The 13,419-nt window shown below is 39.1% G+C and overlaps 1 protein-coding gene across 10 annotated transcripts in view; it reads right to left on the bottom strand.

Annotated features, from left to right (window-relative positions):
* Window positions 1–13,419, bottom strand: part of nfasca (neurofascin homolog (chicken) a) — a 176,415-nt gene that overhangs the window by 22,206 nt on the left and 140,790 nt on the right. For 6 of the 10 annotated variants that reach the window (XM_026307143.1, XM_026307142.1, XM_026307144.1 and 3 more), the window contains 11 exons: window positions 12,954–13,101; window positions 12,386–12,510; window positions 11,823–11,867; window positions 11,104–11,205; window positions 10,341–10,538; window positions 9,929–9,999; window positions 9,353–9,575; window positions 8,683–8,798; window positions 8,380–8,590; window positions 7,880–8,002; window positions 7,189–7,362 (listed from right to left, as the gene is read on the bottom strand). In XM_026307143.1, coding sequence (XP_026162928.1) covers window positions 7,189–7,362; window positions 7,880–8,002; window positions 8,380–8,590; window positions 8,683–8,798; window positions 9,353–9,575; window positions 9,929–9,999; window positions 10,341–10,538; window positions 11,104–11,205; window positions 11,823–11,867; window positions 12,386–12,510; window positions 12,954–13,101 — 1,536 coding nt within the window. Of the gene's footprint in view, window positions 1–1,786; window positions 2,697–7,188; window positions 7,363–7,879; window positions 8,003–8,379; window positions 8,591–8,682; window positions 8,799–9,352; window positions 9,576–9,928; window positions 10,000–10,340; window positions 10,539–11,103; window positions 11,206–11,822; window positions 11,868–12,385; window positions 12,511–12,953; window positions 13,102–13,419 lie in introns of those variants that run through there. The other 4 variants (XM_026307152.1, XM_026307147.1, XM_026307145.1 and 1 more) reach the window with 2 other exon arrangements.

Raw genomic sequence — 13,419 nt, forward strand, 5'->3', positions numbered from 1 at the left:
ACCAAGCCTTTGCTGCAGAAACACAAGAAGGCATGCCAGTCCTAGTTTACAGAATTAGTCAATAAAGTGCTATGAGAATGACCAATGCTGAGAATTATCATTACATATGGTGAGCTTTATGTTTTCAGGTTAATGCAAATAATCTAATTGCTATATTACTGGAGAAGATATGCTACGATGTAGTCCTAATACACGGGGAATCAGTTGTAAAGTCACACAAGTTTTATCTGTTCATCATTTAAAATAACTAGCTAATGTAGTTAAGTTTGGGAAAGTCAAACAACTTTTATATGAGATTTAATTTAGGAAAGCAAATTCTGTCCATTTTATGGTTTTAAAAAAAGTTGAATGAAAACCATGATTTATTTCACAAGAATTCCGCACAAACTGGTTAGAATATGCATGTACACAATTTAGCAGTTATTCCTGTTTTCTTTCCTCTTACATGGCACCACTTTATATGCCCTACTTTCCTTCTCTTGTGCCACCAAAGCATCATCTTTCACATCAACCGTCCTCTAACAGACATGCAGAGACTACTGAGATAGTCAGGATTACAGGGCAGTGATGGCGGGATGGCTAGGGCAGGTGGGGGAGCGTCAGGGGCTTCCTGCCACTCTTGCCACAGTTACAGCTTCAGATTTGACCTTGGAGAAAGTAGGAGGGAGAGATGGAGACCATTAACTCAGTTTCATCACCCTCCCACCCCCTTGCTCCTTTGTATTTACACTGCGATATCAGGAAGAATTAGAGCCATTGCCCCAGTACATTATATACATCCTCCCTTGTTTCCATTCTTGATCAGAGATCACAGAGTTGAACTGGTAGAAAGCAATAACAAAGACACTATAACCAATGATCTATCCAATCTCAACCAGGTCTGGGATTCCAGGAAAGGAGGGAGGATGTGTTTATGAAAGCAGGCTTCAAGGATCACAACCAATCCAAAACAAAAACAAGTGAATATGGAAGCATGGATAACCAAAAAAGTGACACATTGACAGAACAACTGAGAGGAAGCAAAGTGAACAGCCCACTCACAGTGCTTGCCCAACAAAAGGGACAAACCAGGCAGCGTAGTGAGAAGAGCAATCATGCTCTATACTGGAAGTTAGTAGTGATATGATATTTTTTGGCATATAAGAAAAACAGAATACATAGTGCACAAACAAGCGACACATAGACTGTAGTATGTTGTTCTGTCTGCTTTTTCCATACTGAGATGTCAACTCTGAATAAAATTTGTATTCAAATGATGATTAAAAATATTGGCAACACAGCAGCAGCTGCAGCTACAATTACAGGTTATCTCTCATGAGAGATGAGAGATATATTTTCTGTCACACATTTCCTGTTTTTGCTATTTCCTTTATGTCTGCTAGACTTGTTTTATTCAACCACTTGACTATTGTTTCAATATCTGTTTGTTAAATAGTTTTCTGACAGAGCTTCCAGTTTGGTTTGGTTTGCACTGAGTAAGGCAGCAAGTAACAAGGACAAACTTCATCCAAATCCTTCAGCAAAGAATTTTGGGGTAACAAGAACCACCCACAAGGTATAATTGAATTCTGTATGAAAATATAAGGCATTCAATATTTAATGAGATGAACACTTTATCATTCTGTAGTATTTTTATTATGTAAGCATAACCAACATTTGCTGCTAAAAATTTTACTTCAAAATTAATTTAGGCTTTGATAACTCAAGGTGGGCTTGATCTGGTTTCTTACTGTCCAGTGTGAACTCTAGCACAAACTCGCTGCTGCCGGCCGGGAAGTTGTGTCTCCAGCTGACGTTAGCGTAGTTACTGTTAGGCTCCACCGTCAGATTCCAGATCTCCCGCCCAAGGGCCACTACACGGAGGGGTTGGGGGTAAAGGATTAAAGGTCAGGGGCAAGGGGCACAAAGGTAACAGTTACAACAACCACACACAGCGCCTATGCATTGTGCTAGTACTACGGGAGTTTTCCTACAAAAATGTTTTGATCAGGATTGATTCCAAGCATGTTTTTTTCAAACAATTCACTATCTATATTGTGGTCTATACAATTTAGTTCCAGAAGACATTTAAATTTATGAAACACATAGCTGCAATATTTTAGAGTCATAATTAATGCTGAAAACAAAAGAAAATGGTGCCAATATTACAAATACTATTAACTGACACTGGCAGCCTCATCACTCTGCAGTGTAAAAGGTACTCTCTCCAAGACCTTTACAATTATCAATGTCAATTTATGAAAAAAAAAAAAGTTTGAATTCTCACTTCCTGACCAGGACCATAGCTGCTGGCTACATCCCAATACTCTGAAGTAATTCCCCACTTTTTGTGCAGCAGGTACAGCACAGCCTATCGGAATGCAGCCCTGATGTAGTTTCCTGTTTTGTCAGGTGGGAGAAGGCAATCATCTTTTGATATCCATGAATAAAAGTGACATTCGCTGTAATCTAAAACTCTAGAAAGACAGTAAAAACCACAGTGGGACAACAACATGTACCCAACACGTTCTGATCGGTACGCTTGGTGGTGACCAGCACAGGAGGTGTGGTAGGAGTAGTCATCTCAGTTGTAGTGGTAGTTGTAGGAGTGGTAGTAGTTGAGGGACTAATGGTTGTAGGAGCGATGGTAGTAGGAGGAAGAGGAGCAATAGGAGTAGGAGTAAGAGCTGAAGCCACAGAGGCGTCGGTAAGCTCAACTACAAGGGAGGAGGCGGGAGAGAGCAGAGGATTAATGATGAGGAAATGGGAACAGGTAGATACACACTAACACGCACAGGAGAAAGTCTATAAGAGCCCAGAGCTGAAACACACAAGGAATTCCCCATAAGCAATAATCATCACATGTCTGACTAAAGTCATCAGCGGTGAATAAATGGTCACAGATCATTTGTGTCATTTTCTGCTTCATCTCTGGACACACACTTCATTGTGCTGCATAGACCTAGATGCCACTGATACCAAGAGCACAAATGTTAATATTACAACATATTGGCCACACTGTGATTCTTCAAAGAGGACAAAAATGAGTAGTTACTGTTCAGAAAACCACAAATAAGTAATTTGTCATGGATTTGTTTTGGATTTGAATGTGCACTCACATTCATCATAGGGACTTTTACTTTGACAACAGTGGGTTCTAGAGGAGCCACATAAAATTGTCCTGAATTGACATGACAGTTCTATAAAATCAGAGAGAATACCTTATCCTTGGCTGAAAGACTATACATTTATAACAAAAGCCAGTTTACAACTTATGGGCTGTAGAGTTATGAACATGTGGGTCAAAGAAAAATGCTGATTGCATTATGGGAAATGTAGGATCCAGCATTTTCCAACTTGACCCATACTAGGAACTGCTGCACCTACTTTGACCACTCTTTTGGGCTGTCTTTCACAAGTCTTCTATATTAATGTCCATTTAAGTCCTCTGATTTCTTTTAAATACAGAGCCCCACTCACACCTTTACAGCCACCTCTTTCTCTGTCTTACACACACACACGTACAAAAACAATTTATTTATTTATTTTACTCAGTGTCTGTCATTATAATGATAATCTGCAATGATAATCCTTATAACTGCCTGATACTCATTTTCTTCTTTTTGATGTTTAACTATGACTTCTAAACTGGCTTTGATCCATTTTGTAGTGTCATGCAGATATATGCTATTTGGAGGGCCTGTATCTGCAGTTGTGTCCAGTGGCTTGGTTTTGAACCCTAATACTTTTTAAGTATAGTTAGGCCAAAAATGTGACAATAACACAGCATCCAAAACCCTAAAAGCTGGAGTTAAATTATTTTTTGGGTTCTTGGTCTCTGCATGTTTTGTTTATTTAGATTGAACCTGACTTAACGAATGATTTGAACACAGACTATACACTGTTTAGGCATAGTTCCTGAGTAGCTGCTTTTGTTTAAGCAACACTAATAAATTTCAGATTTTGGCTTCTTCTAGGCATGGGGAAACATGTTTACAATACATTCCTCAACTGAAACAATTTTAGCATCTGTAGTTAAACTCAGGTATTACACAGGTACCAGTATAGCAAAGGTCAAATACACAGTCCTAGACTTTTCCTTTCCTTTCCTTAAATTTAGAAAATGACACTATGGCCATCCTCAGGCTGAGAATTAGTGAATGCTTTTCCAGAGGTTTATAGTACTGTACACTTTGAATGTTACTTTACCTTTGTGTTGCTGTCATCTCCAGCCAATGAAGGATCGCATTATTGATACATCTACCCCAAGCAACTTCCTTAAACATCCCCAAACCCTGGCCAGCATGTTTGTATCACCAGACTAGATAACAAGCATGCCCTCAAACCACAGTGCAACGGAAAAAGAAAGGATGGAAACATCAGCATGTTCAGGAGCCATTACACCCTAGTCAGGTTGACCAGATGAGCCTAAAGCTTCAAGCCATCTTATCTGCAATCCCCAATATGTACTACTGACCCAGTAAACAAAGTGATAGATAGAGTGATGTGAGTTTTGAAAATGATCATAAGCAAGTCAATCAAGTCAGTGGGCAAATGAGTGAGCAAACCAATTGCTGATGGAGATTTGCTTGTTTGTTCATTCATAAAAATGTGTCCAGCACACTGTCATTGTGAGAGAAGGGTGTGCATTCCTTCCCATCCCACCACACTGCCAAAACATCAGCAGATTATATCCAATGACAGTGAGTGAAAAACCGTTCACACATTAACAGCAACACAAGACAAACTTGTGTCTCAGCAAAAAGAATAAGCAGCGATGCTGTCAGAATGCGTTGTAAAGGTGCACTATCAGGGATTGGTTCAAAAATCAAAGGTTAAAGGTTAAGGCAAAATCAAAGGGCTTGGAAGAGTCTACAGCAGCTAGGCTGAGTGACCTGATAGCTGATCTGTCCACCTAGATAATGATGCTGGAAATTTAGAATGCATTATATATGTAATGTAATGTATTTGATGTGTTATATTCTCATATAACAGGGTTGTATATCCCCTTCACTAAACATGTGAATCATAGAGAACATTCAAAGCCAATGCTGACCTAAGCATGTTGTGAGGGCTTATTCAATCCCTGTCACCACACAGTAGCAGACAAACAGCAGCTTTGCTCAAAGAGGAAAGTTGGATTGATGACAGGCTGACAGGCAGAAGGATAGATGAAAAAAGAAGGAAGAACAGAATATACAGCAGTTCAGTCCAATAGCAACAACAGTCCGGCCTGGTTTCACTTACAGCTTCTGTCTATTGGAGATCTTTATAATAAATGTAATTACTTGGACATTACTTATGATAACTTGTGTTGGGCATTACAACATTGCTGATGTAAACAAAGGTTTCACAAGCACAGTACTTATTCCTGATTTAGGAATAATTTGAAGATTCATTGATTAACATTTCTGGAGCTTTTCACTGTATTAGATGATCTGCATAAGAGGATACTTTGGTCACTTGCCATGGGAATGGATCTACAGTCCTACATGTCAACAGATCCTTGTCATTAACCAAGGAGACACAAACAACGTGATGTGACACAAACACAGCAGTATGTTTACATAATAGCTTGCATGTTAGATGTTGCATATATACAGTACATACTGTATGTTTTGAGGTTCACGTGGCAAAATAAAGTACAAGAACATTAGGCAAATATATTGTATGTTTTCCTAAAAACTGGAACCCCACAGGGACGACATATTTAAACCCGTTGGGTTTAAAACTAATTCAGCAGCTCCCTCTGTTGCCCACCAGTGTGAGCTGCAGGAGGGGGTAGAACCACACCTTACTGCACAGTACAATGGTAAATGAAGGTGGACTGAACTGCTGTTTTTAGATGGAAAGATTTAGAGACAGACATGGAGGATGAAGGTGGGGGAAGGCGACAGGCAGACACGCTGTGCTTCTTGTTCTCCATTACCTAGAACTGTGGCATCAGTAAAGTCTTCTGCCAATGAAAGGGACAGGAGAGAAAAGAAAAGTCTGAGAGACAGAGATAGACAACAAGAATGGCAGGAAAGTCAGGACAACTAATTCTCTCACTCACAATGAATGGCGTCTAACCATTAAATTAGCTTTTTTTTTACTTTGTATATCAGCCTATGTCAAAACGTTTTATCTGAACTATTTTTAGTAATTAATAAACACCAAAAAACTTTTCCACAGTAACAGGGACACATTCTTAAGAGAAACCAGTACATCATTTTAAAGCTATTCTCAATGCTGTGAGCACCACGAATAAATCCTTTTCTGACACCAGTACAACAGTTTATTGATGTATCTTCAATGCAAAAGTGGAGTTCATGTAACACTAGACGGTCACTGTCTGTGTCTATGATGTGTGTGTACCTTGTGTTACTGACACTTAGGAGAAAAACCTGTTTACATGCTCACAGTGTGTGAACATTGCCTTTTTTGGGGTGATGGCTTGGTTTAAGTTTTGGGTTAGAGGTTAGGCAAGTAGCAGTTATGGTTAAGGTACGTTTCCAGGAAATAAATGTAAGTCAATGTTATGTCCCCGCAAGAAATGGAAACATGTTTGTGTGTGTGTGTTCTTGCTCCCTGTCCTTCAATTTGACAAAAAGGCCTGTGTTTACTACAACCTTTCTCACCTTTGTCCCTGTAGTTGTGTTGAACACACAGGTTCAACAGACCACAAAACCAGTCTCACAATATAGGCAAACCAAATCCCATGTAGAGAATCCCATGTGGAAAAAAATTATATCATTACACATATGTGATAAAAGATTCAGTGCAGCAAAATAAAGTGAAGGTTAAGTGTCCTGTCCCATACTGGGAAGCATAATGCTAGACATATTGCAAATAAATAAAAATTCTAGTTGCTGGGTCAAAACTGGGTCAAAATTAGCCTACTGAAATTCTTGGGTCACCCATTTCATTTGTAGTAGTAGTGTAGTGAAATGTAAAAGAATAAGTCCCATATGCATTCTATATTTTTTCACTATGTTCTGGTTTCCAGCTTATTGATTGATGGGTATTTACTGTCTATGAGAATCCCTTGATTTTAATAAGAAATTGTGATTAGGTTAGAGTTCATATTTTTTAATATACAGTATGCAACACTATGGCCATATTCATTACATAATTGCATACATAATTGCGTACATAATTGCGTAATTTTACAGAAGCATTCAATATGAGATTTTTGGCAGAGAAATGTTCAGATGTTGAAACACTCACCCTCATTAGCAAACAGTGGGGACTCCTCAGCATAAACCTCCCCTGCTCCCACCTGTGTGAGTGCTGACAGGTAGAACTTGTAGCGGGTAGATCGGTCGGGCAGACGAAGGGTGAAGTCTGTCACATTAGGAAGCAAAGTCTCCAGCTGGGGTTGAACCACCCTGGAACCATTTACTACACACACATAAATATTCACAGAACAAAGACAGAGATGGACAGATGAGTTAGCTTTCTACCAAAAATATTCCCAACACATCTCACAGTTCACCAATACAGCCAAATGCAAGCGCACAGGTGAATTCCTTCTGACTGATAGCACTTTATAAAACTTCTCTACTAACGTTTGTTAGTAGCTTTTAGAGCTTTGCTGGTTTTCATTTGACTTACTTTACAAAAGTATTTGTGCACACAATTACAGTGGCTGATTACAACCTGAGAGCCTTCATTCAGTGTCACTTCCAGATAAGCAGATAACCTTATCCCTAAAATCTTGTGATACAAATGCTTAGCAAAACTTGAGATATTTTGAGTTTTCCCTAAATTCTTTAGTCCGAAAACCATCTACTCAAATAAAAACAAAGAACATACCTAAATCCTAAGACTCATGAACAGACAGGTAGAACTAGCAAGTTCAAAAATACTTCATGTTTGAAGGTTTACATTTTTTAAATACAGTAAATATGTGAAGAACCTGGATGATACTTGAGCTGGTATCCAATCAGAATACCATTGGGCTCCAAAGGTTTGTCCCATTCTAAGTAGATAGAGTCAAAACTCCTCCGGTTGATCTTGAAGAATCTCGGAGCATCAGGAACTACACACATACAAACAAGTAGATAAGTAAAGAGAAGGGAAAAAAAATAGATGTTATTATGCAAATGGCCACGAGATGCTGCCAAAAAAAGCCTCACAGACATCCACTTCAGTGCTGACTGCCACTTGTTTATCTGCCCTGCTCCATCCAGATTTATACCCTTTTTGCCTTAAATCTGCTTAAAAAAAGTTACCAAGACTACAGGCCAGACACCCAGATACTGGATTAACAACATCACTTTGAAACGTAGTGTATGTGTGTGTGTGTGTGTATATGTGTAAAAATCATGAAACTGGTGACTATGCTTATCTGTCTCTGAAACTACATGACATGTTAGTGTCTCCTGGATGTTTTGAATGAGTGGGCATCAGCCTCACCTCCCTCCTTGGTGGTGAATTCCACTGTACTGCTTGGAGGACCCTCAAAGTGACTGTTGGCCACAACCATGAACATCTTGTATTTAGAATAAGGCACCAGGTCAGTGAGGATGCCAGATGGCTCAGACATGGTGCTGTAGAAACCCTTGGTCTTCTTCTGTTTACTGACCATCAGATTAGTGACCAGACTGGAATCACGCCAATAGTACAACTGGGAGAGGAGGGGAGAAGAACCAGTAAGTAATGGGTGAGAATAAATAAAGAGGGTGAGGTTAAATAAACCAAAGCTGCAACCAGTCTCACTCTGTACTCTTTGAACTCTCCTTGGACCGAGTTTGGGTCAACAGGCTTCCAGTGGATGTTCACTTTTGTGCTGTTAACCTTTGACACCCGCAAATCAGTAGGCGCCTCAGTGGGCTCTGAGACACACCAAAAAGCACACAAAAAGGGAGAATGCATGTGTGAAAAGTTGGAATTTTTGGGTTTGTGCTGGAATCATACTGGTTGTTATTAGGTGGGCCTCGGGGGGGGGGCGTCCATACAGTATACATCCCTCTACATACATTCTTGACAATTTAAAATAATTTTTACATAGGTTTTATATAAAAATAACAAAAATATCTATTGCTAAACAACATTGATATAAAAATGTTTAAAATTCCCACACAACATGCTTAGGTCATCCTGTAGGCTATGACGACTTGTGTTAGGAAACCATTGTTTACTGATGTTATTAGGTTCTAATAATCAATGGCAAGCTGTGCCCACCCACTGATATCGATGGGCGTGGCTTTGAATTTGGATGGGGCAATATGGGTCTGGCTGGAATAGCAACAGACTGCCTTAGTACTGCTCTGCACTAATAAAATCTAAATGAAACAATTCACTGATGAAGTCATAGGCAAGAAAATGCCTACAAGTTGACACTGTTTATCAACATTGCTGTTGTCTGTAACAGCAAGTGTGTACTTACTGTCCTCTCCAGAGTATCCAATGACCATATTAGACTCAGGTCCTGTTCCAAACTCATTCCTGGCCTGGATTTTGATCTCATAAGGCACATATATTTCCGTGTTGTAGACAACATGTTTGGACCCCACCGTGGTCACATTACTCCAGTCTTCCTCCACATCCTTTCGTCTCCACCACACATTGTAGTGCAGGTTTGGGCCATTTCTCTCCAAATCAAGCAAAGGCTATATAAACAAAAAACTCACTGTGAATACACATTGAGAAGTAGATATTCGTTTTAGATGCTGATAGGATACCGTTAGAAAAAAACAAGTCATATATTCTGGTTGGTAAAAATTAATGAAATGAACAACATTATTATAGCATTTTTTTTTTTACATTTTTGTGTTGCATTTCTATCACAAATTACTTTTTTATTTCCCACTGGTCAAAAGGCATACATTTAGTGTGGCCCACAGAGTATATCCTCCGTACATGACCCATATTTCTGTAGCTGTTAAATTTTCTAAAACATACAAGGATGCACTTAATTTAGTACATTTACACAATGTAGTGTTTTGCCTTGTACATATCTTACCTCCCATGTGATCTCCATATTGTCCTTCTTAGAGCCCCACCCTCGCAGATCTCTGGGAATGGCATCTGGGGCTAGTTTAAACATAAAAAATTGTACTTATGTCAAACAATTACTCCAACAAAGTTTGGGTCTGCAGGTTCAGACTTATGATATTGGGGTCTATGGCTTGTGGCTTCCAGAGTCTGTCTTTCAAGGAGGAGTACGGACTCTTATCCCAAAAAATTAAACATCAACACCTTCCATCCACTAATATTCATAAAAATGTTTGAATAACAAAATTTTAATAATCTATCTTTAAATGTAGTAGGAAGTTGATGCCTTTGATTTCATGTAAAACACCTGATTATAAAGCAGGCACATACATTTAGGCTGCTAAAATGAGTTGCGTTTTATGCGTTTTAGTGCTTCTTACCAGCTCCGCTTGTCTTGTATCGTGGCGATGGGCGGCTGGGTGGACTCTGGCCCACAGAGTTGATAGCGATGACCCTGAACTGGTAGTTAACAAAGGGCGCAAGCTGTAGGATGACAGAGTTGAGGTGCCCAGGGTAAGTTGACAGATTCTGCCACCTGCCTGGTTCCCAGTGGTCCTCCTCAAACTGGACTAAGAACTCTGTAGAGAGACACATCTGGCTTGAGAAAATGCAGACCACAGACTGAAGGTCACTGATGGGGTTTAGCAGCTTTTCTAGCATTTCTACACCACCCTCTTGCTGCTCCAGTTATGGCTTCATGACATCATGTATCCTCATTTCATACTTACATACTATTTGTTAAAAAGCCTTATTGGATTAATATTACAAGAATTCCTGTAAATACTGCTTACAATTACTGTTTTATGAGTAATAGCACCCAAAATTATATTGCTGCTCTTCAGTGAGCAGTGTTTCTATTTCAGTTCAGAATTTTTTCCTAAGTTTGGCGAACCTGTGAAAAACTCTACCACTTCACCTTTTAGCTCTCATTTAATCACACAATGTAAGATGCACTTTACTTCTATGTCAATATTTCTCTAGTATCAATGAAGGTTGAACAACTTGCACATAAATAAATATAGCTCAAAGTGTAAGTTTGAGAGTGTCAGCTGTGTTTGATGAATGTAATAATTAAGGGCAGTTAAATGCTTTCAGGATGTCAAGCACAAGGGTGAGAGTACAAGTATATGAAGAGTGTGCGACCTGTGATAGGGCTCCTGTTGTCATTCCCGGGGATCCAAGTGAGGCGTACACTGCGGGCAGCTGGGTCTGACAGATCCAGATCCATGGGAGGGTCTGGGTGGCCTACAGAGAAAAGGGGAATGACCTGACCTTAGATATGTAAAACACACATAAGCACACATATACACATGGCATGCTCTAAAACATGTCACTCTTGCTGTACAGTGTCATTTGCTCTTATAATCAGTCCTTCAATCTTAAGTTAAAATACACTCTACAGATCACCTCACTATACTCACAGCTGAGCTTCAAAATCAGCTATATGAAAACTAATATGAGGAAACATGAGAAAAGACTACTACTAATACCATCAAATTAGAATGAGTAATTGTTTTGCTGCAAACTGCATATTACGAAACATTAATGAGTCAAACATATTCAGACTTAATGACTGACTTTGTCATTGTACCGACTTTGTAGGATGTACTGTAATGTGGTGCAAGCACACAAAAATCCATTGTGTATTAAAAGCGGTCTCCCTTCTCAAACATGAATGGAGAAGAAAATAATCTTTGGTACATTATAAAATAATACCCATTATAACAGCAATTTAATATAAGTATAATGCAACAGAGGCCCGAATTAAGGCAGAGAAAAAAGAAAGTCAACATTAACTTTGGGGAAAAAAAGCAGACGTAAAGAAAAGCAAAACAAAGATACCCACTGGAGCCAAGTGTTACCTGGAGGCAAGGCACTACTGAGTGAGGGGTTGAGAGATGCATCCTCTGTGAGACAGGGTCAAGAACCAGGAAGTGAGAATAAAGGTAAGTGTTTACAGGTTAGTCTACCAACCAATAAACAGCAAGGGAGCATGACTGTTAAAACCAGCATTTAGAACACACAGGTTATTCAGCTTGACTTAGCTCGAGTTTGACATGACTGTGGGAGAATTCTCAAAATGAGTAAACAGTATAGCTTCACTACAACACATTATACATCAGACTACAGAATGCTAATGTGCTGCATGCAAACTAATAATCAGTGGGAGAATGTACTGTAGAGTTAACACAAAACTAACTAGGTATTTAGTAAACTGCAACAATAAGACATGCATGACTTCCTTGGAAGTCATAGTGCAGAATAATAGTACAGCGTCAAGACAAAATGAAAACATTTACAGTATCTAAAGAAGATAATATAAAGCATTCACATAAAAATATCTGGTAAGTATAACAGAATACAATGACTAATACAGAATTATTGTAAGACAGTGTCAGAACATGCAAATTGCAAGTGAGTGTACCTAACACAATGAGGCGTGCTGAGGCTGAGTCCTGGTCAAGGTCAGATTTAACAGTGCACGTGTACATTCCTTGATCACTGTCTTTCACACTGGGGATGATGAGTGACTCCTCGTCCTTCTTCAGCCTGGGAGACACACACAGACAAATGATGGGATGTTACTGTATATAGTATACAGCAGCCTGATTCTGTATGTGCTAATCAGATTTCTACAATATTACAAGTGTAGTTGTTTTGTTGTTGTTGTGTATGTTTTGTTTTGGTGAAACATATGTGATAATTACTACCTTTAAAACTTATAACAAGAAAGTGATTTTATTGAATTATTATGTCAGAATTACCACAAAAAGACAAAGAAATTATCACTGTAATTAAAAGAGAAGTTGAACTGTGACTTGAGTTACTGGATTGTCAGGTTGTATTAAAAATGTAGCACTGTATATTCAGTTAAATACCTTGTGAAGAGAAAAGAGTTTTAAATTTTCATTTATAGCTAACATCAAGATTTACTAATATCAAAATGAAAATGATACTGTATGTTTCATAAGGCCAACTTAAGGTGCCATTACCTCCATCCCAGAGTGAGAGGCTTGTCATCCTTCGTCCATGTCACAGTGATAGGCAGACTGGGATCAGACTTCACCTTACAGTCAAAGCGAGACGTGGAGCTCCTGATGGCTGACTGATGCTCAGGGGCTCGAACTATTCGGGTTGGCTCTGAGTTGGAGTGAGGATGAAGATGAACACATGCCTACATGCACACACTACATGAACTTGCACTTTTAGACACATCCAGGAAAACAGGTGGAAGGTCAAACTCTGTCAGATGATGTAGAATTCACTGACAGCAATACACTCTGTAATGACTGTACATCACATAATAAATGTGCCACCGAAGCACCTCAAATCTCCCTCTTTCTATTAAAGCAAGTGAACAAAACCTGGCACCAGGGTGAGATAATTCTACCCCTGTAAAATTCAATGTGGTCTCCTAACAGTTACAGTACATGTAAATACAAGCTGATAATAAGACAA

This window comes from Mastacembelus armatus, chromosome 5 (genome assembly GCF_900324485.2).
Source record: "Mastacembelus armatus chromosome 5, fMasArm1.2, whole genome shotgun sequence".
Lineage (NCBI taxonomy): Eukaryota > Metazoa > Chordata > Actinopteri > Synbranchiformes > Mastacembelidae > Mastacembelus > Mastacembelus armatus.